General features: G+C 35.8%; 1 protein-coding gene across 3 annotated transcripts in view; it reads right to left on the reverse strand.

The window, feature by feature from the left end:
- CSMD3 (CUB and Sushi multiple domains 3) overlaps positions 1 to 26,867 on the reverse strand; it is a 710,218-nt gene that overhangs the window by 174,753 nt on the left and 508,598 nt on the right. For all 3 annotated transcript variants that reach the window (XM_035546237.1, XM_035546236.1, XM_035546235.1), the window contains one exon: positions 21,270 to 21,464. In XM_035546237.1, the coding sequence (XP_035402130.1) occupies positions 21,270 to 21,464 (195 nt within the window). The remainder of the gene's footprint in view (positions 1 to 21,269; positions 21,465 to 26,867) is intronic.

Consider the following 26,867-nt stretch of genomic DNA (forward strand, 5'->3'; position numbering starts at 1 on the left):
AAATAATTAGATCATGGGCAGACTGATCACTTTTCCAAGATGTGGTGGAGATTAAGATCAAGGAAACAAATTGTTCTCTTCTACCACCAACAATAGGAGATGGAATAATTGCCAACAGTTTTAATAAAACCAATTAAGCTTAGATATTCTCATAACTACTTTGGGGAAGTTATTGATTTTTTTGGTGATTCCTGGAAGAATAAAAGATATAAATATGTGTCATAATGGATTAAGTATATCCAAGCAGAGAAGAGAGCGTACTTCACTTTTTTACTATTGGTTACGTAGATATATCACTCCTGATTAATTAATTGTAGCATGAGAAAAGGATATATTTCTTCAGTGCTGGCAATGTTAAAACCACAGACTTTCCTGTTATAGTTTGATGGGTTGTTTTATTTTATTTTCTCTAGAAGAGGAAGGATAGTATTTCATGTTGAAAGATAAAACTCGTCATGCAAAAAGATTCATGGATAAGTAAGAGCAAAATGGGAAAACCCGCAAAAGGCAGTATTTTCAAAATTCAAAAACTTTCATGAATCTGAATGATAAACAATTTGGAAGAGTGCTGAAACATATATAGTCAAGAAAACATGGCTTATAAGGAAAGAATCAAGGAACTCAGAACCTGTGTAGCTTAGTAAGGAGAAAGAAAAATTAATACATTTCAAGAAGGACCGAAAGTACCTCCTAAAAAAACAAAACAAAACAAAAAAAAACCTAACTTTCAGCTTGTGTTTTTTCGTTATTTTAAAAAGTGTATATAAATATATAAAATTCAATTAATCACATAATTGAATTATTCCTATACTGTTTTATTTAACAATTCATCAACGATTACTTTTCAAACTAACCTCAACAATAAAAAAAAAACACATTCAAATAACTTTGCATCTGAATGTGCTTCAGCTTCCACTCCTTGAAGTCTTTAAATGAATAATAAATGTTTTTCTAAAGGTATGAGAAGCAGATTTTACATAGCTGAATATGAGATATGAAATATAATGGAAAATTGTTCTAGCCTAAATTTAGATACAATATATGTTCTCAATTAAATGATTACTGTCTATTAAATTTAACTACATTATTTTTTTACTTACAAATTTTGGCACACTCAATTTAAAGAATTTCTAAAGAGTTTTCTTAAATAATGAAATGACTTGTTCCTTAAAATTAGATTACTGAAGTTACTTGTTGTTGCCAAGTGTATGGAAAGCCTGAAATGAATTTTCTGATGTGAACTGAGATGTAGCAGAAGGGTCATATCCTAAAATTTTCCTCTTAAGAATGTGATCACAGCTGATGGTTCCTTCATAATACTCTGTTATCCAAATAGACAAAATACTACCTATTAGCAAATTTTCAGCTACTTCATTTCTTTGTCCTTTTTTTTTTTTTCCCTGAAAAAATGTAATTAGCTAAAAATTAAAAATGTCACTCTTTCTGTCCTGGCTGAGTTAATCAATGTCTATTTTATATGGTCAGTGGAGTGCAGAAACATATGAGAAAAATCTTGTGCTCCTATTTAAACTGTCAAAGTACTAGAGAGAAAAATAAGAAAACTTGAAAAGTGAGAGTGCCACTTTTTATAAATCAAAATCCTTTCCCATACAGTGTTTCCATTTCTAAATGTCAGGCTAGAGGTACAAATCAGGAATTATTTATTACCAAAGTCTGTGACATGTAGATGTCAAAATGTCTAGTAGTTAAGGATAATCAGATATTAAATAAATATATGCTTCAGCCATGAATAATTTAGCAGTTAAACTAAAAATTAACCTGGTCAAAATTAGGCTGAAATTTGGGATCTTGACAATCACTGTTTAACAGATGCACTACCAAATCCTGAATCTAAAAATCTAAAATACCTTAATTGCAGATAATTATGAATTTTAATTCTTTTTTTTTTTCTCCTATTAAAAAGCACCAAATAGCTTTTTGTAAGAAAAAAAAAAATCACCGTGTAGCAGTGGTATAAATTAATGTCATGTGTGGTATGGTCTTCTAGACTTTTAAGTGATGTTTAATGCTATTATTTTATTTTTATATTTTATTATTTTTATATATTTTATATATTTTATATTTATATATATGTATATTTATATATATTTTATATATTTTATTTTATTTATTTTTTCTTTCTTACTTTTGGAGGAAGTATATGTGGCTCATGAAGGCCTCATTAAGTGATTACATTGCCTTTATGTTCCTTGCCTCTGGAACAAGAGATGAGATACAGACTCTGTCTGGCTCATGAAAGCTGGAGGGTGGTGAGGAGCTTCCACATAAATTCATTAATGTTTCCCAGTACACCAGAGATCTCTAGCTTCAGTTGATGATAGGAACTCCATGAGAGAGAATTCCGGGAGTCTAGCTCACTTCAGGAATAATGAATAATGAGGTGTTTCCTTCATTTAACTGAAATGTTATTGTCTCTTAAACTTTTTTTTTTTAAGCTTAAAAGTTAAAAAAAAAATAAAAAGCTTTTAAGTTTTTTTTTTGAATTGTATTCTTTAAGTGATATTTTATTGTTACTTCACAATCGAGTTAACATAGCAAACTTTGAAAATGGAGCCTTCTAACAGGAGAAAAAAAAAAAAAAGTCTAATATTTTGTGCTAACGCCCTTGCAGTGAAACTGCTTCTGCTCATAACAAATGGAGGTGGAATAGGTCTTTGCAGTTACCTTGTGCCTGACAACAGTTTAATTCTCCTGAAAGAGTACACTAAAGCTATAGCTTCCAACAGCTGAAAAACAGTAACTGTTAAAAAATTTAAAATGCTTTTCAAGTCTACTATCTGCAACAATATTTTGACATGATATTTAGAACTGAAGGAAAACAATCTCTTTAAAACAATTTATCTATCAACAACAAAATGAATAAAAAATATGAGAAAATAAAATTGTCGGTAACAGGGTCTTCTGAGGAAAGACCCTCTTCTTTCAAGTTTATTGACAAAGCAGGAGGAAAACATTACATGATGGATGTGCAAAAATAAAAATAAGTCAGAGATTAACAAAGTTAACACATTTTTAGCTACATTAGCAAGACTGGAAACATCTCTTGAGAAAGTATAAATGAAAGACATGTAGAGATCTACAGATCTCTTTATATGAAATAAGCATTTCTTCCAATAAGATATATATATATATATTATATATATTCTTTTTTTTTTTTTTGGAGGCCTTATAACTTTTGTATTATTTGTTTATTCACCTCTGGACTCTTATTGGTTTAAGGACGAATCATTCCTATTATGTTATGAAGAGTGCCATTTCTGGTTTGAACAGCCAAGGTGTTTGACTGACAATTCAGCTGGGTTCTCATCGAGAATATTTTTTGTTACATAACCCTAGTAGACAAGAGCATATGAAAAACATATTTTCATTAAGTAGTAACAAACAAACAAACAAACAAAACTATGATGACAAAAGTTAAAATTATCTGAGTTTTTTTAAAACTCACTAATTTCATGAGTGCAGAAACCCAGCAATCTATTTATTACTAGGCAGATGGTAAATGATATAATTTCCTGAAACTTTATTTGAAAATAAAACTCTCATTATTTTCAAAGGTGGGTAGAAGAGGGTGAGGAGGGAAGAGGGGATAATCTGCCTCTAAGTACCGCATTATGCATCCAAATACGATTGGTGTTCTGTTTGCTACCAAACTGCAAATCCCTAAGGTGTCCCTTTACCTAAATGAATTTTCTAGCATTGGCAGTGAATCACAGCTACAAATAATTAGCTTTTTCTTGAGTTATCTGAGAATATTATCACAATATTAGAATGAAAACCTGTAACTCCTAAGGTTTTCAAGAGCAACAGTGTTAAGCAAGACTATAAACTGTCTCAAAGGCATTTACTGTGCAATATATTGAGTACGTGTGCATATTGGCAGTTTGAAAAGAAATTACATTAACAGTTTTAACGGGATTTAATTCTAAATTTGAGATCTGACAACTAGTGATAAATTAACTAAAGTCACTGTAATCTGTTCCATCTCAGCTTTCTTTGCTAACACTGCTGTTTATGTTTGCAACACAGATTTTAAATTAATTTTAAACAGATAGAATTCTGCACTTTTAAAAGTCTTCTTTAAATGATCTCCCCTTTCATTTTTCAACTGGATTCATGGGTAACTAAACTTACCAGTGGATTCATATCTAGACAATAAATATCAGACAATAGTATCAGATAATAAACTGTCAAAAGTCAAAGTAGCAAGTTGACTAAAGAATAAAATGCCATTATTCACTCAAACCAATAGTAACCATAATAAATATAGTTCTGTAGTTAATAGGGAAGAAATAAATTAAAATGCAAAAAGTAAAAACAACCTTCTCAATTCAGTACTTAAATTCTTGAGTTACTTAAAGGCTAACAGGGTCATTCTGAAAACAGTAGCAAATTAAATATGACAATTCAGTAATACATCTGAGAAAAAAAGAAAAATCATGGAACACAAATCATCCACGAAAACAATAACAACAAAGCTTTGCTCCTTTTAGATATGTATGTATAAAGCAGTAAAGTTGAAAAGAAACAGATTTCCCCCAGAGGATGATTCATCTCACCCTAGGATAGAAATGTGACAGCACCTGTCTCTCAAACAGTACAAGAAACACCTTTGAAGATTATTCTGTAGATGAGGCCACAGATTCATATTGCTTAATTCCAGGTTTCTAATACATAACTGCCTAGTCATCTAAGCAGTTGCTGTGAACAAAGGGGTCAGGGGCGGTGATATACTTATTCCCACTCAGGAGAGCTTAGTTCTTAGCTACTAAACTGAAGAAGATGAACTATCTTCAATATACATATATTTTAAATCAAGGAGTGAACTGATACACAAAGAACAAGTATCTACTCTCTGAAGAAGAGAGAACATAGCAGCTATTTTTCTACTAAGATTTTAATACTCTTTGAATTCATTAAGTTAATTGGTCTCAATCCCTAGCAGTGCCATAAGGTGAAAATAAAGCAAGGTTGCCCAACTTTGTGTGTGGAAGACCTTCACATGTGCTTCATTGGCATCAGTACAGACTCGGAAAGTCTTATTAGCTCCATTTCAGATTGCTGAGTTGAAGAAAGTATTCAGTATCATGTTTAATCATGCAATCTCCTTGTTCTGTTCTTTATTATAATCTATACCAATTTTCTAATATAGATATTAGCCAATCCTTCATCAAGGAAGACTTTTGACATATTCACCACCTTCCACTGCTTTGATAGACAGGCTAACTTAACATTAAGGTCAACATTTGTACTTCAAACACTTCATACCTAGGCTCTTTCAGAGCTCCACAGACAACATTGTTTAATCCTAGCAACCTCCTATGGTTCATTTTACTGATTTTCTTCAAGATATCTTCTATAACTGCATCCATTTTGACACAGTTCTTTAAACTGAAAGGTACGGATCCAATGAAGGACCTCTCTGGTCTCCTCAGTAACATAACATAACATAGCACAACATAACTAATTTACTTAGCTTTCTGCAATGACATTGTCCTTGAACACAATGTTGCTATTGATCTTGATAAAGTATAGATACTTTAATAAGTTTCCTGCTTTTCTCATGCTTTAACAAGTACTTCAGTGGTTATATTAGGTTCACTTCTTTAGAAGTTGTTTCTCAAAACCATGCTTGATACATTATTCTACTTCCCTCATTTAAACATGATTTATTTTTCCTGGATTAGATATTTTAATTTTTGTTAGATTCCTTGACTTTGTTGCTTCCGTGTACTTTGGTTATCCTTTCAGGCTTTGCTTCTGATTGGTGAGGCTCTAAAACTGCTTTTTTAAATGATTTCCATGTCACCAGTAAATACTTCTGCTGTTTTCTTCAATTTCATTTGAATGAACTGCCACAGTTTGATATAGTACCTCATACTAAGTAAAAAAATTACTTTGTTTTTTCTCTTCCCTTCCTCCCACGGTGTCCAATTTGAGTGCATTATGGACACTTTGGATAAATTTTTAATACATTATTTTCACATTTACTCTCATTGAGAAAATCTGTTCTGCTTTAGGGCAGCTGTTTCTGTATTCATTTGATACTTTTATCTCAATGCTGAAATAAAAAGATGTTAACTGGACCACTAATATTTGAACTGGGGATAATTAAAATATCACTGTAATGTTCTCTGACCTTCGTTTACATACATGTACTCTCAACTGTAACTCTATCTAAATATAACTTAATATCTAACTTTTAATAAAATGCACCCACGAACCAAACCAATGTTTTTCTTGGCACAATACATAAGTACTGTTCTAAAATACCAAATTAATCAGTAACTCTTTATCAAAGCAATATAAAAATATAAAATGAAGTCCAATACAATAGGGAAGGAAATGTGATCCTCTTAATTCATAACAAGAAAACTGAACATGTGCAGTAGTTGGAATACATAGCTATGTATTAGATAGAGTTGTAAATAATGAATTATATTATGTTAAAACTCAACCGTACTTCAGGCTATAATAAAGGAATATGTAATATAAAGGCTCCAATGAATATCTAAAAAAAAATAAGTAAAGTTTTTTAGGGATTATGCTGTTTCTTCAAGAGAGTATGAAATCAGAAGGAAAAAAAAAACTTACTGTATACAGTTTATGAGTAAAATATCAAGAAACATGAGATCTTAAAAGAAGAGGCTATCCATTTTAAGCTGGAATTTTAAGCTGGAATCTTGTTTACCATTCTTAGAGTTGATTGATTAACTACTACAACTACTTAATTAATAACTACTTAATTAATTAACTACTAGTAACTACTATATGTGGCCCAGTCAAGAAGGAAAAGAAAACTGAATTCCATTTAAACTGATGAGGTTTCTTAATTTCAGTTTTTCCCATTCTACAGAACGTTCTTCAGGTCCCCATTGTGACAGTCAATGCAAAAATTATACAACTTGGTGCAAAGAACGAAACATGAGTCTTTTAAGAATTAACCACCAACATTCTCCACCTAATAAATCTTCTTCTAATTGAGTGGGTTACTGAAGTCTTAGACAAGAGTGAGGACCTTCAGACTGCTGCCCAAGATTAAGAAATACACATGTTTATCAAGTACAGCCAGCACAGATGACTGGATCAGTTTCTTTAATTCCACTTATTAATTAATTGACTTACCTTGATTACTGACTGATACTACATAATCCTATCCTACTTCAGTGCTTTGCAGTCTTTGGAAAATAAATATTTGCTTATCTGTGTGAATAAAAAATGGGGATTTTATTTTATTTTATTTTATTCATTCCAAGAATAGAATACTCTAGTCATCTTGTTTGCTCAGAAAAACCTTCAATGAAAAAGATGCAGCTGTGATGACAACACTTAGAACAGAAACAATTATATATACTAGTTGTTCTTCTCTTCATCCCAAAATGTATGATGATATAAACTTTTCTTAAGGGAATAATAATGCTTTTCAACCTTCTACTGAAAAAAAATGTATATATTCAAAGCAAACAAACAAACAAACAAAAAATTAAGGTGCAGTATTCTAAAGCCCCCCAAAAGTACATACTTCATTCTGCATTTTCATCTATTTTCTATATGATTTTATTGCTAATTGTCAATTAATTTACATATTTTATCATTTAAGTGCTATTCTCAATAATACACAAGTACCTGTTACATTTTCCTTGTTTATTCATCCCCTTTTATCAACATAGCAGTTGCACCTAAGTAGGCATATTTAAAATTATGGCTTGGCTATACAAGCTTGATTTCAGATACTTTTTTTTTTCTCTTTTTGTAGTAAGGAGTATAAAAAAAAAGACTAAAAACCCCGAAGTTTACATAGTTTAAACTATTTTTTTCATGTTTCTAAGTTTCCTTCATTAAATTTTGCTTCTAAAAATTGGAAGCAGATTTAGTTCAACAGAAGATGAAATACCTGGTTTCACAGTGTACTCTATTTAACTAATCCCTTAAATACCTTGGAAATTAGGATTCCCTGGCAGCCAGTTTTAATGACGTTATTGTAATTAACTACTATTCTTCATTTCTTATGCTTTATTTACCATTATATTACATAAGATCTTCTTAAATGAAAGCTTGGAATAATTACACACAGACTTCATTATTCAAAGAGCACTGTAAAGCAATATTATGAATTCAAAAATGTATGCAATGGGTGTGTACTCAAAATAATGCTTGGTGTGGGTATGTCTGCATTTATTTTAATTGTTTTGTAAGCCTTCTAGAATTATTAACCTTTTTAGTTCATTCCAGTAACATCTTCTCTGATATGAAGAGATGAACAGCTTTAAGAAAAGATGAAAGTTTAATATAATGACATTTTCCAAAAGCTGCATGTTTTTTGGCAAAATACCAGCTACCTGCATAGCCATATAGAAAGACTTTATTTCTGTTCTCTATTCCCCAAAATATTTATGCATTTTACAATACAGAGTCAGTGGCCTGTCATAGGAAATATCTCAAAGAAGAAATATATAAATGTAACATAAACTATAAATATAAAATAAAAATATAAGATATAGCATATAAAATAGTATAAAATTTATAAAATATAAATATATTTGATAACCAAATCTCTTCTCACTGCCAAATCCAGTAGGCAAAAGTTAGGTTTCCTCATTTGGGCATTTTGACTTGATAGTTATTGGTGTACAGTAGTTTCTTTTCTACTGAGTAATGATGAGTGAGTTCCTAAAGAAAAGGTGGTTTCAGAGTGAGGATTATAGGTTAAGGTAAACTCAGATGTAAATTCTTACTTTCTCAGGAATCTTCTAATGGATATATTTTCACACACACACACACACTCATTAAGTAACCTTATAATCCATACAAAATAGTGTCTGCTTTATGTTTTAATCTCAAGCAGTATAGATTCCACAGTGTATTTAGATATTTCACTGTATCTAATGGTAAAGGAATGGACATACACTTGTAAAAAATGGACAGTAGATGCTTGGAAACAATAATCTAGTATTTAGAAGATATTTCAGTCACACTAAAATAAAATCCTTATTTTATTTTTTTTTCCAGAAGTCCTTCAACCTCCTTTTCAAGTCTGACTGTCAGGAACCAATTTTTCAGAGTGTGTAGCATTTGATAGCATTCTACATATTCAAAATGTAATCCTAATTGACCTTAATTCTGCTTCTGACTGCTCAGGTCACAGTTTAAATGATTCTATAAAGTAGATATCTTACCCTGAGAAAAAAAGAAAATCAGAAATGCATTGCAAATAGCCAACATTTGAAAACTTTAAGTAAAGTGCGCTGCTTAAGTGGTTAAATTGAACATTATTTTGAAACTATGAAACACAAATACCAAGTGTCCTCTACAGGACCATTCAGCATAAGTAACTACAAGAATACTCTGTCCCTTCTGCAATTGCTTAATTCATTCCTTACACACTTTAAAAGCTTGAAATAGATTAATAGGCCCTTCATACAGTGAGTTCAGACATAAGCAACTATCATTACCGGGTCAAAACAAAAAACCTCTGCCTTTTCTCAACCACAGTAGTATATAAAACCAGATTTGAGATGTTCCAAACATAACCTCACAGGCATGGCAGCCTTAATTCTGTCACTGACCACTGACTAACTTTTCAGTGTTGGATTTTTCATCCTTAAATTACATTTGTATTGTAACATAAATACCATATCAGTTAATTTCTTACATGGTATAATGCTTCTACACTATGCTTCTGCGTGTATGCTCTACTCCTGCACTTGACATAAGTCTTTCTCAGGTTTATGAGCCACAGTAGTCCTCAATGTGACTGTTGCTCGGCCATGACAATTAACATAGGAGGGTGCTGGCACAAAGCAGGTACCCACTGAAATCCCTCCTGGGGAAATGATGGATCACATCAGAATCCAAGAACAGTATGCTAAGGAATCTGAGTATGCCTATGGGTCAATCGCTTTATCTTATAAATGTAGCGGCTGAAGGAAAACACGGTGGAGAAGCCTTTCTGCAACTCAGCTATGGCTCATGATTACCTAATGTTACTTCAGTCCTCTATTGTCAGTGGGAAACAGGCATACCAGGTGAGTATGAACAGGCACTTCCTGATTGTATCTCAGACCCTGCAGTTTGGGCTCTGGGGAATACCAGAACTGTGCATTCTGGGAGGTACCAGAATAGCAGGTTGGTGGAAAATACCAAAATTGCCTTATCTGAACCATAACCAGGATGGAAAAGTACTAACTAAGAGTAGACTGTCTCAGAGTCCTATAAATAGTAGTCCCAAGCAAAGAGCCCCTTGAGCTCTCCATGAACTGCAGCACATGACATATTTGATCTCGCCCTAAGTTGGGACGCATCTCAGGGATACCACTAAGAGGATGCACATCTCAGGGTTGACCATCTGAAGAACAAGCTTGTCCACAGGCAAACACCAACAAGGAAGCAGGGATACCCGAGGGGATGTGCATCTCAGGGCTGACCCTTCGAGGAACAAGCTCATCTGCAGACAAACGCTGACAAGGGAGTAGGGTGAGTAATTTATTCTAGGGGGTGGTTTGGAAGCATGCAACTACCTACCAGGACCCTGCAACAAGTTTCAGGTGAAACTTGTCATTCTCAAATTTTTAAATAAGTCACTGTTTCTTTGTAGCAAATTCTGTTAAAATCATTGTATTAAATTGGCTGATGATCAAATGCTGATGAAGTGCTGTTAAAATCATACATTTCACCCTTGTTATTTATAAAATAAATCCTCAATTGCTGCTACATTAAAGTTGTGTAAAAATCTATTCTGCAGCAACATTGTATTGGGTTTATGTGGCAAGGTTTTGGTAGACAGAGTGCTGCAGGGGTGACCTCTGTGAGCAGAGCCCAGAAACTGCCCCATGATAAATAAGGGCAAGTTCCAAGCAGCTCCAAAAGGGGAGCAGATATCTGTGCTACAGCCCATGGAATCCTCCACACACGGAAAGGTGGATCTAGCCTTAAGGAGGCTACAGACCATGGAGAGGAGCCTAAGGTGGAGCAGGTTTTCTGGCAGGAATGCTGCCCATGGTATATCCATGCTGGAGCAGTCTGTTCCTGAAGAACTGCACCCCATGGTATGGATCCATACTGGAACAATTGTTGAAGAACTGCAACCTGTGGAAGGAACCCCACATTGGAGTGGAGGAAAAGTGTGAGGAGGAAGGAGCACCAGAGACAGTGTTATGAACTGACCGCAACCTTCCCGTTCCCCACCTGCCTGCACTGTTCAGGGGAGAAGAAGGTAGAACGATCAAGAGTGAAGCTGACTCTGGAAAGAATGCAGGTGAGGGAAAGGTGCTTTTAGTTTGTTTATAGTTCTCACTATCCCGCTCTGTTATTAATTGACAAGAAATTAATCTACCCCAAGCTGGTAACTGATAAGCAATCTATATGTCCTTATCCCAACCCCCAAGTGTTTTTCATCGTACTTTCTCCCCCTGTCCTGATGAGGAGGGGGAGTGAGAGAGTGGTGCTGTGGACATCTGGCAGCCAGCCAAAGTCAGCTGATCATACATATAAGTTAATTATTAACAATAGTTTAATACTTTTAGAAACACACTATACTACACTGTAATATTTTAAATATATTTATTATTTTAAAGAAAAAATGTTTTATCTCTACACACTTAATTTTCCTATTTCTTGTGTCACTTAACTCTTCACAATTTTAAACACAATCTTATGCAAATTAACAGGGTAATTACAGAGTATTTGGTGCCACTGCACAATATCATAAACATGTTTACTACAGGGGGGATTTTTTTTTTTCCTAGTACTGGTTTTATAGGTTTTGATTACAAAGATTTAAGGGAACTGATTAGTTTTAAAATAAAAGCATAAGTCTTGTCTCTTTGTTTATGGTGTAAATATAAGTATACCTCCATGAACTTTTTCTTTACCTACTCAGGTAGGAGTTGTGTAAGCATGATAGTTCATGAAAAAAGTGTACTGAAAACAAACAAACAAACAAAGAACCCTGCTATATCTTATCTGAATGATCATTTAAGAAAGGTTTCTTACACAGATAGTGAAGAAGTCTAGCCAGAACAGCAGAACAGTCCCTTTACAGAGAAAATCAAAGAACAAGTAGGACAACTTGCTCCCATGTCCTTAGCAATTCATGAATTTCATTCTGTAATCATAGAATGGCTTGGGTTGGAAGGGACATTAAAGATCATCAAACTCCAATCCCCCTGCCACAGGCCACCCACTAGATCAGGTTGGCCAAGTCCCCTTCCAGCCTGGCCTTGAACACCTCCAGAATTGGGCATCCACAACTTCTCTTGGCAACCTGTTCCAGTGCCTCACCACCCTCTGAGTGAAGAATTTCCTTCTAACATCTAATCTAAATCTCCCCTCTTTCAGTTTAAAACCACCACCCTTCGTCCTGTCATTATCTGTCTTTGTAAAAAAGTAGTTATCCATCTTTAAATCCCATGCAACACTACAGGCTTGGGGCAGAGTGGCTCGTAAATTGTGCAGAAGAAAAAGACCCAGGGGTGTTTGTCAATGCTTGCCTGAACATGAGTCAGCAGTGTGCCCAGGCTCATGTGTGTGCCAAGCATCCTGGCTTGTATAAGGAATAATGTAGCCAGCAGGACGAGGGAGGTGATTGTCCCCGTTCTCTGCTCTGGTACACACCTCGAGTACTGTGTTCAGTTTTGGGACCCTCACTACAAGAAGGACATCGAGGCCCTGGAAGATGTACAGAGAAGGGCTACAAAGCTGGTGAAGGGCCTGGAACACAAGTCCTGTGAAGAGTGGCTGAGGGAACTGGGGTTGTTTAGTCTGGGGAAGAGGAGGCTCAGGGGAGACCTTATTGCTCTCTACATATACCTGAAGAAAGTTGTGGGGAGCTGGGGGTCGGCCTCTTCTCGCAAATAACTAGTGATTGGACTAGAGGGAATGGCCTCAAGCTGTGCCAGGGGAGGTTTAGGACAGAAATTAAAGAATCACAGAATTCTAGGGGTTGGAAGGGACCTCAGGAGATCATTGGGTCCAACCCCCCTGCCAAAGCAGGTTCCCTAGAGCAGCTTGCCCAGGTAGGCGTCCAGATGGGCCTTGAATATCTCCAGAGAAGGAGACTCCACAGCCTCCCTGGGCAGCCTGTTCCAGTGTTCTGTCACCCTTACTGTGAAGAAGTTCTTTCACATGCTGGTGCAGAACTTCCTGTGATCCAATTTTTGGCCATTGACACTTTTCCTGCCCCCACAAACCACTGAAAAGAAGTTGGCCAAATCCCTCTGTCTCTCACGCTTAAGGTATTTGTAAATATCAATAATATCCCCTCTCAGTCTTCTTTTCTCAAGGCTAAACAGACCCAGGTCTCTCAGCCTTTCTTCATAGAGAAGATGCTCCAGAAGATGCCCTGTGTCATCTTTGTGGCCCTCCACTGGACTCTTTCCAGGAGATCTTTGTCTTTTTTTTGTACGAGGAAATTTCTTTTAGGAGAGATTTCTTCTCAGAAACAGTATTCAGGCATTGCAATGGGTTGCCCAGGAATGAGGTGAAGTCACCGTCCCTGAGGGTCTTTAAGGGAAGGTTGGACCTGGTGCTTAGGGACATAGTTTAGTGGGTGACATTTGTAGTAGGGTGATGGTTAGACCAGATGATCTTGAAGGTCTTTTCCAACCTTAATGATTTTATGACCCCTGTAGGTACTGAAAGGCCTCAGTGAAGTTTCCCGGAGACTTCTCTTCTCCAGGCTGAACATGCCCAGATCTCTCAGCCTTTCCTCAGAGGAGAGGTGCTCCAGCCCTCTGATCATCTTTGTAGCCCTCCTCTGGACCACAGGTCCATATCTTTCTTGTGCTGGGGGCCCCAAACCTGGATGCAGTACTCTAGGTGGGGCCTCATGAGGACAGAGTGGGACAATCACCTCCCTCATCCTGGTGGTCACACCTCCTTTGATGCAGCTGAGGACAGAGTTGGCCTTCTGGGTTGCAGGTGCACACTGCTGGCTCATGTCGAGCCTTTCTTCCATGAGAACCACCAAGCCTCTCTCCGCAGGGCTGCTCTCAGTGAGCTCTTCTCCCAGTCTGTACTCTTGTCTGGGATTGCCCCAACCCAGGTGTAGCACCTTGCACTTGGACTTGATGAACCTGTCCAGGTCCCTTTGAATGACATCTCTTCCATAATAATATCATTTAGCCAGTCAATAATTCATATTATTGACTTAGGCATAAGGCATAATTCAAATTTAAAATTAGTAGGGATAAATTTCTTTTACATCAAAATGTCAGGCTTGCAAAGCAGATAAATGAACATCTATAAATTCATCACTTATGCCACCTCTTCCATGTGTTTTAACCTTTAGAATAATACCTTTAGAACTTTTCTCCCTTAATGGAATGCTGAATAACGTTGGTCTTTGCATTCCTGCAAACAACTCTCTGAAGGGCTTTGTTGCTTTCTTTATATCATAAATGCCAACCATTTAAAATCATGTCATTCTCAAAGTTTCTGACTGAAGCCATTTCTTAAGATGAGAAGGATAAAGATCAGATTTCAGAGGCTTAATTCTGCAACAAATTCTTCTTTAGTGATTATAAGTCATCCTGGGTTTGTATCTTCATTGTATCTCTGCTTCTTTTCCACCATCTCACTAAATCCTTTGCCATCTTCAAAGCATGAAGACAATGTATTAACTGTAAACTTAATTCTCTGTTGCAGATACATTATATTAAAGAAAATTAACCATACTGAGGCTCTGCAAGCCTCTTGCAAAGAAATGCAAAATCAAGTATCAGCCTGGCACATAAAATTTATGAAATATTGGAAGGATTTAGATATGAGTGCTCTTAGGAACAAAACTACAATGGAAAATAAATTAATGTGCAGTAACTGCAGTCAACTCAAAATGCAGCTATTACTATACATCTATAGTATCATTGTAAAAAAGTCCTGACCTGAAGTACAATTAGACATGAATTTGATCTGTTCTTTCTATTGAAAACAAGTTTTTTTGTTTGTTGTTGTTGTTTTTTCCTAGAAACATTTATTTGTTTTTTGATAAAGGTAAAAATGTTAAATACCACAGGTGGAAAGATAGACATTAATGAATATTAGGCTTCTAACAACTTTTTTGTGCTTTTCAAAATCTTCTTTTTATTTGCTTATGTGTGATAGTTGAAGAATTGAGAATATAACCAATAATTCTAGATTTGTACTGCAAATGTGCAGAATGGAACAAATATGCTAATGAATGTTCCAACTGCTTTAATCAAAATCTTGAAATACAAAATACTATAAACACAAAAATACTTCTAACTTACATCAAATAGATAAGCAAATGCTCGTTCTAACTAAATGTGTTTAATGTACTTGAGCAATATTAAATGATATAAATTAGAATACCTAGAAATTCAACCTTATTTTAACCTATCTTTTCTAAATAAAAGTAATCCAGGAATATATGTGCTTTAGTCTCTTATATTCTTATGGATTCAAATCTGTAAGAATATAGTCAATAATGGTTAATATGTATTTGTCTTTTTTTTTTTTTTGATTTGTAATAGTACTCAGTCTGACCATGCTGAGCCAGCCAAATAATTGGCTGACTAAAGTCATGGTTTCAAAAAGGCCACATTGGTATGCAATCACCACATTAGAATCATAGCTTTACTGTGTAAAAAGTGCCTTAAAAATCCTCCTATAAAGTTCCTGATTAAGTGATCAATATTGCATAACTGATGAAAAAGCTGTCAACTTGTATTGTATTGTAGAATAATAAATAGCAATATTAAGCTTTTCTGTGCAGCCTTCCATCCTAAAAGGTTTAACATCCTAAAAGGTTTCAGAAAAGCACAAGTCAGAGCAAATTAAACCAAGAGCCAATCTCAGGGCCAAAACAAAGGTATTTCCTCTGACATTTCAGTTTTTAGGGAAACATTACTTTGGGAGATGATATGGTTGCAGGCACCCCTTTTCCAAACTCCTAATAATGCAAATAATCCTTCAGGTCATATGACAAAGGAGTGGACATGTAATTCAAGGTTCTCACTTCCTTCTTCATATGCATCCAGTCTTTAGCATGTTCTGTAATCAACAAACTGATATGGTATGTAATTGTGTACTGATGCCCCTAAGATTAGAAATTAATATTTCTTGTTGCAAACATAATTAAGAATGTTTCTGTTGTTTTAAAATGTTATGGTGTGGAATTGGTTTTTGATTTTCTTTTAAACACATCTTACAAAAAATAGCACATATGAATATATTAAGTACTGATGTCTTATAAAAAAAAAAAAGAGGGAGAGAAATCATGGCATAGACAGTTTATGACAATATGTGAGACTGTTAGCTATGTCCTTCAGATGGAGATCATTTGAAGTCTGTACTCACATATTTCCGAGGACTAAACAACTGACTATAAAGAAATGTAGCAATATTTTTTAGTGGTCAAGAAATTATTTCTTCTGTTAGGAACAAGGTATAACACTCAGTCATAAATGTGATTTTCCACTACAGGCCTTTTGCAATTTTGTGAACAGTTGTAAAAAACAAACAAACAAGAAAAAAAACAACACCTAGAGTTGGTGCAGTTAAGAGAAATTATTTATCATCATCTCTGTCATGGGAACATTGCATCTGCATGTGTTAATTACATCCTGTTCTTAACATCCACCACGAAATGCCAAATAGCTTAGCATATTAGCCTGAATAATCTTTGCATGTGTTCATTAAAATAAAAATAATAATAATAATAAAAAAAAAAGCCAATGATTTGGTTCGCTTCCCACACTTATTACACTTATTAGAGACACCCAAGGTCATCTTGAATAATGACTTCAACCAAATGCAAGTCATGCCTAATGACTAATCTTATAGGACTACGCCGTAAAAAATATTTGGTGCATAAAGGTACACCTGCAGAAATATTAGCTCTCTGCGCTGAATAGATTTTGGAAAACTAGTCCTCTATGATCATGAAAGCCTTTATTCAGCTTTTATCTAGCTCCAGAATCAAGTTATTAACTTTCAGTGTCTGTAGACACTCATATTTTCTAGTTTTGCACATTCCCAGGAAAGCATGTTTTGACAGACTGAGTAATTCATTAGCTAGCTCATGCTGAAGCCTGACCAGACCCAGAACACCAGTGTTCCTCAGTAAATATTTCCTACGGCACTTGATGTAGCAGACATTTTCAGAGCATGCTTAAAGCCATCCCAAACAATTGCCCTTTCAATATCACAGAACCCTGGCCTACATTTTCTTTTTAATTATGAGTGGGAAATTTTTTCCCCATATTTTATCTCAGAAGCTATACCTTAGAACAAGACCCTTAACCACTCTATCTAAATGGATCCCTCAAACTCACCTACAGTCTCCCAGGAATATGTATTAAACTATTAGAAGTTTTTGAGAATAGGTAAAGAGATGGTACTCCATTCTCCTCTTGAGGAGAATATTTATTTATTTATTTTTAATATTCAGAGTAAGTATCAGTATTTATTGCAACGAGGAAGTCTGACTTTGGACTGCTGTATATCAGTTTCACCCTGATACCAAGTTTTTCCATGTTATTTATCTAATTATTTTCTTAATGTAAATGATCAAATATTACTGGCAACAAAATTCTCTTTAAAAAGAAAAAAAGCTCATCTATGCTCTTTGAACTATCTTTATGAGACCAATTCTGCATGTTAGAAAGCATGTCCCTTGAACCCTGAGAGACATCTGGAGTGTTGAACGTTATTTGTATCTCTCATCTGTCCTCCTTAGCTCCAAACATAGGCAAAATGAAAATACTCTTTAGTAATATTTTTCTTTTTCACATTCTGAGGTGCCTCACTCCCCCCTATAAAGCCATACAACTAAATACGACTCACAGGATAGAAGATCCTCAATTCTAAATAAATATTAAAAGTGTAAAGGTTTAGACAATGATAGGTAATTTTTAAACAAACTTCTTTACTGCCTTTATACCTAAAGCTTTAGATCAAAAAATTTCAATAATAAAGGGTGATCAGGTTCTCAGAAAAAAAAAAAAAAAAAAGTATATTCAGGTTCTCAAAACAAATAGAGAAGTGGAAAAAAAATACACACAACATAAACTGACGTGTATTGTATACCAATTTTATTACAACACTCAGTTTTATGGAGTTTCAAAAATATTGTTGGCAACATGGAAGAATGTCAATTCTCTACTACGCTTTTTTTTTTTTTTTTATTTAGGTGAGACTGGACAGTTACCAGGCTCAAAAACTCAGCTCACAAATTGCTTCAGCCAGCTCCATGCAATTGAAAGCTAATCTACTGTTATTGTCTTTCTAACAGGTAAATAAATGTTCCGTTTTTCTTGAGTTAAATTCCCCCCAAATGGAAAGCATTGATTATTTGGTAAAATACACATATAATACATCACAGCAATGTATTTACGAATCTTCATCAACTCTGAACTGGATAAAAATCAATAAAAGAAGTGTAAGTGAAAACTACAAAGCCAAGGGTTTTTTAATGGATCTTAAGTTGTGACATCCTATCCTAAGAAAGTAGGGGACCCACCATCTTTGAAATAAGGCCTTGTTCATCCAGAAACAAACAAACAAACAAAAACAGCAAACAAACCAACCCCCTCAAAAAACCACAAACAGTCCCGTTAGAATCGTTGACAGCTTTCCACTACCCATTTTAGTATATTTTTCCCCTGTTATTAATAATTATTTAATTATTTAATATAAGCACCTTCATTACACAAAACAGGTAACTTTACTACAAAACAAGTAAACATACATTCAGAACCCTATAACTATTTTTATAATTAGCACATTTTAAAGCATATTATGTCAGACAGGTGCATCCAAAGTTGTTTTTCTTCTAGACACTCAATCTGCATTAGCTGAAGTAAATAATTCTTTGCATTATTGTTCACACTTACTGCAACAACTTGATTTTTGCAGGTCATTAATTTAAATGTTTTCACTTTTACAAAATACTTGAAAAAAAAAAAACAACAAAACACAAAGAACAGGTAATTTGCAGTTTGGTTTCTCATTCTTGAAACATGTTACTTCATGAGATCAATCTCACTCAACCCCTCACTCTGCCATGCAAAGCACCTTAGTTTTAGGGGCTGCATCCATGTGAGCCCCCCATTTGCATGTACATGACAACGTTTCATACATCTATAGACTGTGTAGTGCTGACTTCTGAGGGCCACAAAATTCTTTGCTAACAGTTGTTTAAGCCTCACAAAACCCCTCTGAGGTAGGTATGGTATTATCCCCCAGTATGGCAGTCCTTCCAAGCAAAAACACTCTCCCTTCAGTGACTGTCAAAATAGACAGTACTGGAAGTATATACTGCTACGTATAAATGTCCTTAGTAGTCACAATTATTGAATAATTAATAAATACATTCTTTATCTTTCTTTATCTATTAAAAAGACCTCCCAAAAGAAGGAAACCTTTTTTAAGACATAACAGCCTTCCTGACTCCTCCCTAGAAAACACCTAAACAATATTCATATCTCATTTTAAAATGAGGAAGAAACACCTGACTTCCACTGCATGTGTACAAGCTTGTAGACAATTTCAAAAGTTTGGTGTTCATTCCTATAATGGCTTTGGTGTATAATGAATATAATAAAGTTCTTCAAGTCCTCATACTTTTATAATTCAGAGCTTGGTTATTCTGTTAGTTGTGAATTTATATTTACTCTTTTTTGTTCTGTTTTGTTCATAATACCACATTCAATTTGCAATATAAATTTAAGTACACAACAACAACAAATTTATTTAAAATAAATATATTTAAATTGGAAATGTGTTCACTACGTTTTGTCTTCAAATTATTTAAAGGAGCTGAAATTAAGATGATATTGAAGAAATCTCATTTTAACTTTTAAAGCAAATGTTGGTTTTGTAATTTGGCATTTTCATGTTCTTTACTGGTTATTTATTTGATACATGTTTTGTGATAAATATAGAATATGTGAAAATAGGAGTTTTTTCTTTTGGTTGTTTTTGTTGTTGGTGGTGGTGTTTTGTTTTTTTTCTGTACTGGTTATTAATTGCTGAAAAGAGTTAAAATAATATCAGGAAAATTGTGATCAAATCTTTTCTTAGTATCTAATTCTGAAAATTCTTGTGCTTGAGATAGTGGTAATATTACTAAAAGTCAAGAGGTTACTGAAATCAGTATTATTCATGGAATATTTCATGTATTAATAAAATTATTCATATCCATAAAAGTTTGAAGGATTGGATGTTTGGTGCAATTCAAGGCTGAATTTTTATAGGGACCACATGTCCAACAGGTTTAATCACAAAATCACAGAAAGACTGAGGTTGGAAGGGACCTCCACAGGTCACCTTGTCCAACCTCCCTGCTCAAACAGGGGGACAGGTTGCCCAGGACCATGTCCAGGCACCTTTTGAATTACCTCCAAGAATGAAGACTCCACGGCTTTTCTGGACAACCTGTGCCAGTATTCTCACCCACATGGTAATCAAGTGTTTCTTGATAATCAGACAGAACCTCCTATGTTTCAGTTTGTGCCCATTGTCACTGGGCATCACTGATAAGAGCCTCGCTCCATCCTCTTTCCAAACTCATTTAGAATATTTGTACACATAGATGAGATCCTGCCCAAGCAGGATCCTGCCCAAGACCCTTTTCTAGGCTAGAGAGTTTCAACCTTTCCTCATACAAGTGATGCTCCAGTGCCTTCATGATCACCCTTTGTTGGACTACCTCCATTAGCTCCACGCCCCTCCTATACTGAGGAGTCCAGAACAGGACACTGTACTCCAGATGTGACCTTACTAGTGCTGAAGGTACAGGAAAAGGATCATCTTCTGGCAATACCTTTATCTAATGCATCCCAGGATACCATTAGCCTTATTTACTGCAAATGATGTGATTTTGAATAAACAAAATATTTTATTTATATGGTTGAAAAAGCAATAATAACAAAAAGAAACAAAAATACATTGTGGCATTCAGAGTATACTTAATACTGTATTTAAATAAATGTCTATGGCGTGATATCTGTATACTCTGCTGTAAATTTGCTAATTCAAGAATTCACGTAGACATAGAGAACAGCATTACTATTCACCTCTATACTCAATAACAACTTTTAGCAATACTTGTCCAACGGCATTAAAAATTTGCAGAAATATTTATCTAGAGTTAATAAACATATAACTGAAAAGAGCTTTTGTTCTAAACAAGAAATTTATTAAAATTGTTTCTTCTAATTTTGTACTGTTTCTTCCATGCAACAAAGCAAGAATAAAAGTAGCAAATCTAATAAATGAAAAATTGTTCTTACCATGACAACTGGGCAGGGCCCTGTTCCATCCAGGTCTTCCATCATCTCCCATGATACAAGTTAGTGTAGAATATCCTTGAAGAACATAACCTGCATCGCAGTAATAAGTGACAGTTGAGCCCAGTTTATAATCCATTCCAAGTCTCGTTCCATTCATTATGTTTCCAGGATCAAAGCAAGACTCACGTAGTTTTGCTATAAAAGAAAAACATGTAAAGAAAATTCTGAATATAATCTAAAACATCGCATGTTTTTCTAGAATTCTCTCAAGGTCTTCTTTGAGCACCCTGTAGTCACATAATGCACTCTTCACTTTTATTTATTTATTTATTTATTTTTTAAAGAATCCCTCCCTTTTACATCAATTTCCTGTGACTGTAGTCATCTTTCCTTTATTTTAAAAACTGAGTACATTGCTATATAGTGAACCAAACCATATCTCTTATATTTTTCCCAGATTATTCCCAGATTGCCATCATAAGAACTATTTATCCAGAGTTCACTCTGAACAATGATGTAGTTATCCAGTCGCATGAAGTCAGATCTTATGGTCACTGCCTCAGTAGACTAGAAACATTCTATTTTTAAGATCTATAGTCTGAAAACAGATAAATGGGGGAAAGCAATATAAGTAGCTTGTGACAAAATAAAAAGCATGCAAAAAAGATTTTTTTTTTCAAAAATAATAAATCCCAAATGAATGACTATACCTCTGTATATGACAGACTGTATATAATAGACCGTGTATTTTCATTTAGTTATTCCTTTGTTACTGGAGATTACAGTATCAAAATATTCATGAAATTTATCTCCTTTTCTTGTTATTTACAGGTATTTGGAATTTAATTTTGGAATTTTATTTTAGAATTTAATCTGGCAAGGGTTGTCAAGGACAACAAGAAGGGCTTTTTCAAATACATCAGTAGAAGAAGGAAGACTGAGGAAAATGTCAGCCTGCTGCTGAATGGGGTGGCTGCCCTGGTGACAAAGGATACAGAGAAGGCAGAGTTGCTTTTTTTTTCCTTCAGTTTTTACTGTAAGATCAGCCCTCAGGAATCTCAGACCCTGGAGAGAAGAGAGGAAGTCCAGAGAAAGGAATACTTTCCCTTGGTTGAAGAGGATTGGGTCAGAGATCATTTAAGCAAACCTGACAAACAAATCCACGGGCCCTGATGGAATGCACCCACGTGTGCTGAGGGAGCTGGCCAATGTTATTGCTAGGCCACTCTCCATCATCTTGGAAAGGTTGTGGGCAACAGGAGAGGTTCCTGAGGATGGGAAGAAAGCCAATGTCATCCAGTCTTCAAAAAGGGCAAGGAGGAGCCAGAAATCTACAGGCCAGTCAGCCTCACCTCCATCCCTGAAAAGGTGATGGAGCAGCTCATCCTGGAGGTCATCTCCGAGCATGTGGAGGATAAGAAGGTGATCAGGAGTAGTCAGCATGGATTCACCATGGGAAAATCATGCTTAACCAATACAACAGCCTTCTACGATGAGATGACTAGCTGGGAAGATGAGGGGAGAGTGGTGGATGTGGTCTACCTTGACTTCAACAAGGCCCTTGACACTGTTTCCCATAACATCCTCATAGACAAGCTCAGGAAGTGTGGCCCAGATGATCTGACAATGAGGTGGATTGATAATTCAACGGATGGCAGAGCTCAGAGTGCTGTGCCTTGTGGTGTGGAGTCTAGTTGGAGGCCTGTAGGCCTGTTGGAGGCGGTGTCCCCCAGACTGGGTCCAGTTTTGTTCAACTAATTCATCAGCAATCTTGACAGTGAAATGGAGAGCACCCTCAGCAAGTTTGCTGACAATAAAAAGCTTGGAGAAGTGGCTTATACCCCAGAGGGCTGTGCTGCCATTCAGAGGGACCTTAACAGGCTGGAAGGTTGGGCTGAGAGGAACCTCATGAAGTTGAGCAAGGGCAAGTGCAGGGTCCTGTATCTAGAAAGGAATAACCCCAAGCACCAGTACAGGTTGGGAGCTGACCTGCTGGAGAACAGCTCTGCAGAGAGGGACCTGGGAATCCTGGTGGACAGCAGGCTGACCATGAGCCAGCAATGTGCCCTTGTGGCCAAGAAGGCCAATGGTATCCTGGGGTGCATTCAGAACAAGGGAGGTGATCCTCCCTATCTACTCAGCCCTGGTGAGATCTTACCTGCAGTGCTCTGGGCTCCCCAGTACAAGAAGGACATAGAATTTCTGGAGTGAGTCCAGAGGAGGGCTATGAATAAGTTTGGAGGACTGGAGCACCATCAGTGTTGGTAATAGAAAATGAAGTAATACAATATTGCTTAATATGTGTTACATTTGCGATGTACTGTTCCGGGGCTGCGCTTGGAAGATACAAAATATATGTGCAAGGATAGCATGAGAGAATGCACTGATTCATGATGAGGAGTAAGGAGGACTAAAAGAATGCTCAATTTGCAAGACATCTAGATAACTGGGGCCTCTTGGACCCTGGGAACTGGATCAAACCAACCTTGCGGTTTGGACTGAGATTGAGGGCTCAGAGAGCATGCGTAAGAAGAAAAGGTTAAAAAGTTCAACTCTGATGAAGACATCTTACCTCATCCCGACGACCACCCGGACGACCACCAGAGAGTAATACGCAAGCGCAGAAGGACTGATAAGATAATTAGCATACGAAGCGAGGCTAGGCAGAGCTAGGAAATGAATATGCATAGATGATTTGTGAAACCTAATGCATATGTAATATTTTAGGAGATAAAAGAGAACTAAGTGAACAAATCGGACGAAGTTAGATTTGGGCAGGCATGCCCCTAACTTCCGGCGCCTAATAAAACACCTTCATATAATCACTTTGTGGATTATGTGTCTTCATGAACGCTAACATCAGGACCCACAGGTGTATCTTATAAGGTCCCATGGACGTGTGGACCTTCAGGTTCCTTAGATGGTCTTGATCCAGATCTGCTTCTACACGGGGAAGTCCATTATTCTTCCAGTCCCTCCCTTTGCCTTCTGGGGCCTGGGCCATGTGTCTGGAGCTATTGTCCGTGAAGACTGAGACAAAATAGTCATTATGTAACTCAGCCTTCTCCATGTCCCAGGTGATCATGTCTCCCGTTTCCTTCTGGAGAGGGCCCACAATTTCCCTAGTCTTCCTTTTATCACCAATGTACCTACAAAACCCTTTCTTATTGTCCTTGATGTCCATGGCCAAATTTAATTCTAAAAGGGCTTTGGTTTTCCTAACCTGATCCCTGGCTGCTTGGACAATATCTCTCTATCCCTCTACCCTGATGTTTTAGTTGTTGCTGAGCGGTGCTTACACGAAGTCATTGTCTTCAGTTTCTCATACTGACCTGCCAGAGAGAAGGCTGGGTGTGCAAAAGATCAAAAGAAGTTGGGAGGGGACAGTACCAGGACAGTTGACTCAAACTGTCCGAATCGATATTCCATACTATATGACAACATGTAGACCAATAATACTGGGAGGGTTGGCCAGGAGGGCAGCTACTGATCAGGGATTGTCTGAGCATCTGAGCATCATTTGGCTGGTGTAGAGCAATTGCATTGTGTATCACTTGTTTTGTGCATATATACGTATTAACCTGTATTTATCAACAGGGAGGAGGAGTGAGTGAATGGCTCTGTGGTGCCTAGCTCCCTGCCGGATGAAACCACAGCATTTCCAATTAATTTACATACACCTGATTGACTTAAGTGCTTCCTAACTCTTTCTTACTCCACTGTGGATAAAGCTACACTCCAACAAACCCTGCTAGTATGCTCAGGCAGGACTGGGGACAAAACATACCTGAGGTAAAAAGGTATTAAGTACCACAAACTTTTCTCGTTCCTATTCATTGAGTCCCTAGCCCACTGAGCAATGGACCACCATATTCACAGAATCATATACTCATTAAGGTTGGAAAAGACCTCCAAGATCATCTGGTCCAACAATTAAAGGTTTCTTATTGTTTTCAATTTTCTATAAGGCTGCCCTTGACCATCACAGCACTGATCATTTCTCTGTTAAGTGAGTAACCATTCCAGCAGAATTTCGGAATTTGCTCTGGTCAGCTAGGGTGTAACCTGCATCAAGAAATTGTAACAAACACAGTCAAGAGATGCCCTGCAGAAGCTATTGGAGTAATTAAAATCCCCCAAGATTACCAAGGCTACGTTTCTTCCAGATATAATGTGTTTTTTTCTTGGCCAAGTGGTCTGTGTCAGTCATCTACAACAATACTATCTCTAGTTACTTTCCTCAATAATCCAATCATTCTCTGCTCTTGAAAATGTTAACCCTTCACAAAACAACAGCTCTTACTCAAAGTAGTTTAAAACTTGTAAGTGTACACCTTAAATAAATTCTTTCCCTTCCTCTGCCTCATTTATTGTATGTCACACCATTAATAACTGCTTAGTACATTGCCTGCCCAGTCACGCATTAGGAGTTCAAAAGACACTAGGTTCATAAAACATTCTGTTAAGAGTTTTTTCCTTATTAATGTAGTTATTATTTTTGGCTAAGTTAACTGCATGTCATTTTTCTATTGCAGATGTCATGCTTACAATGCTTTAATAATTTACAATCCACTAATGGCAATATTAGAATAAAACAGATCAGAATATTATAAAATATATAGAATAGAGAATATAGAAAAAACCAGAATCATGTAGGTGAAAATATTTCCTTTCTTTTTAAATGTAAAAGCTGTCCTATTCAAACCATAGTCTGAATTTTTGTTTTCGTTTTCAAACATTCATTCATTGCTGCTTGACTTTTTGCTTTGAATCTGAGGATGTTTACTAAACTATTCCAGACTCTTAAACATGTAGACACAGACTGGAAATAAACATGTAAGACACTAAGAACAATTTAAATAATTATTATGAAATGTTACAAATGTTCTTTTGTTATCGAATATCTCATAACAGTTAGATCCCTTTCAAATTTTAAGTCTTGACATTTATTACTCTTATGATGCCCCTAAAAATAAATTAAGCAGTGCAAGGTCAAATTTAGCAGACAGTCCCAATTAAAACTGAATAATTCACTGAACAAGGTGTCCCTCTGCTTATCAGAGTTTGATCTGTCCAAATTTACTAATTCTTGAAGTTATTTTTATTGGCAGTTTTAAAATAGCTCCTTTGGTTTATGTCTCAGTCTTCAAAGGCAGATGTTGAAATGCATAGTCCAGATATTCTGACAAAAGCAGGAAAGACAACATATCAGGTAAACAGGAAAAATTAGAATTAGGTTGATTACTCTCTCAAACTATCCCTTACTTGCATACAGATAAAAATAAATAAAATAAAATAAAATAAAATAAAATAAAATAAAATAATAATAAAAAACCACATATAATCTATTATCTACATCCTCTTATTACTTAGATTTCCAGTCCCTTTACAGAACAGGAAGATCTATACATTTTCTTTGAGATTAGAGATTCTTAGAAGCACAGAAAGAAATGAGTGATTTTAGTGGCACAGACACAGACTAATAGTAATGTTAGAAATAGAATTCATCCTCTATTCCAAACTAAAGTGATTCATTTCTTTGTTTAAACCTAGATCAAGAATGAGAAGAGACTGTGTCCCTAGTATCTTCCCAGCTTT

This window comes from Cygnus atratus, chromosome 2 (assembly GCF_013377495.2).
Source record: "Cygnus atratus isolate AKBS03 ecotype Queensland, Australia chromosome 2, CAtr_DNAZoo_HiC_assembly, whole genome shotgun sequence".
Classification (NCBI taxonomy): Eukaryota; Metazoa; Chordata; class Aves; order Anseriformes; family Anatidae; genus Cygnus; species Cygnus atratus.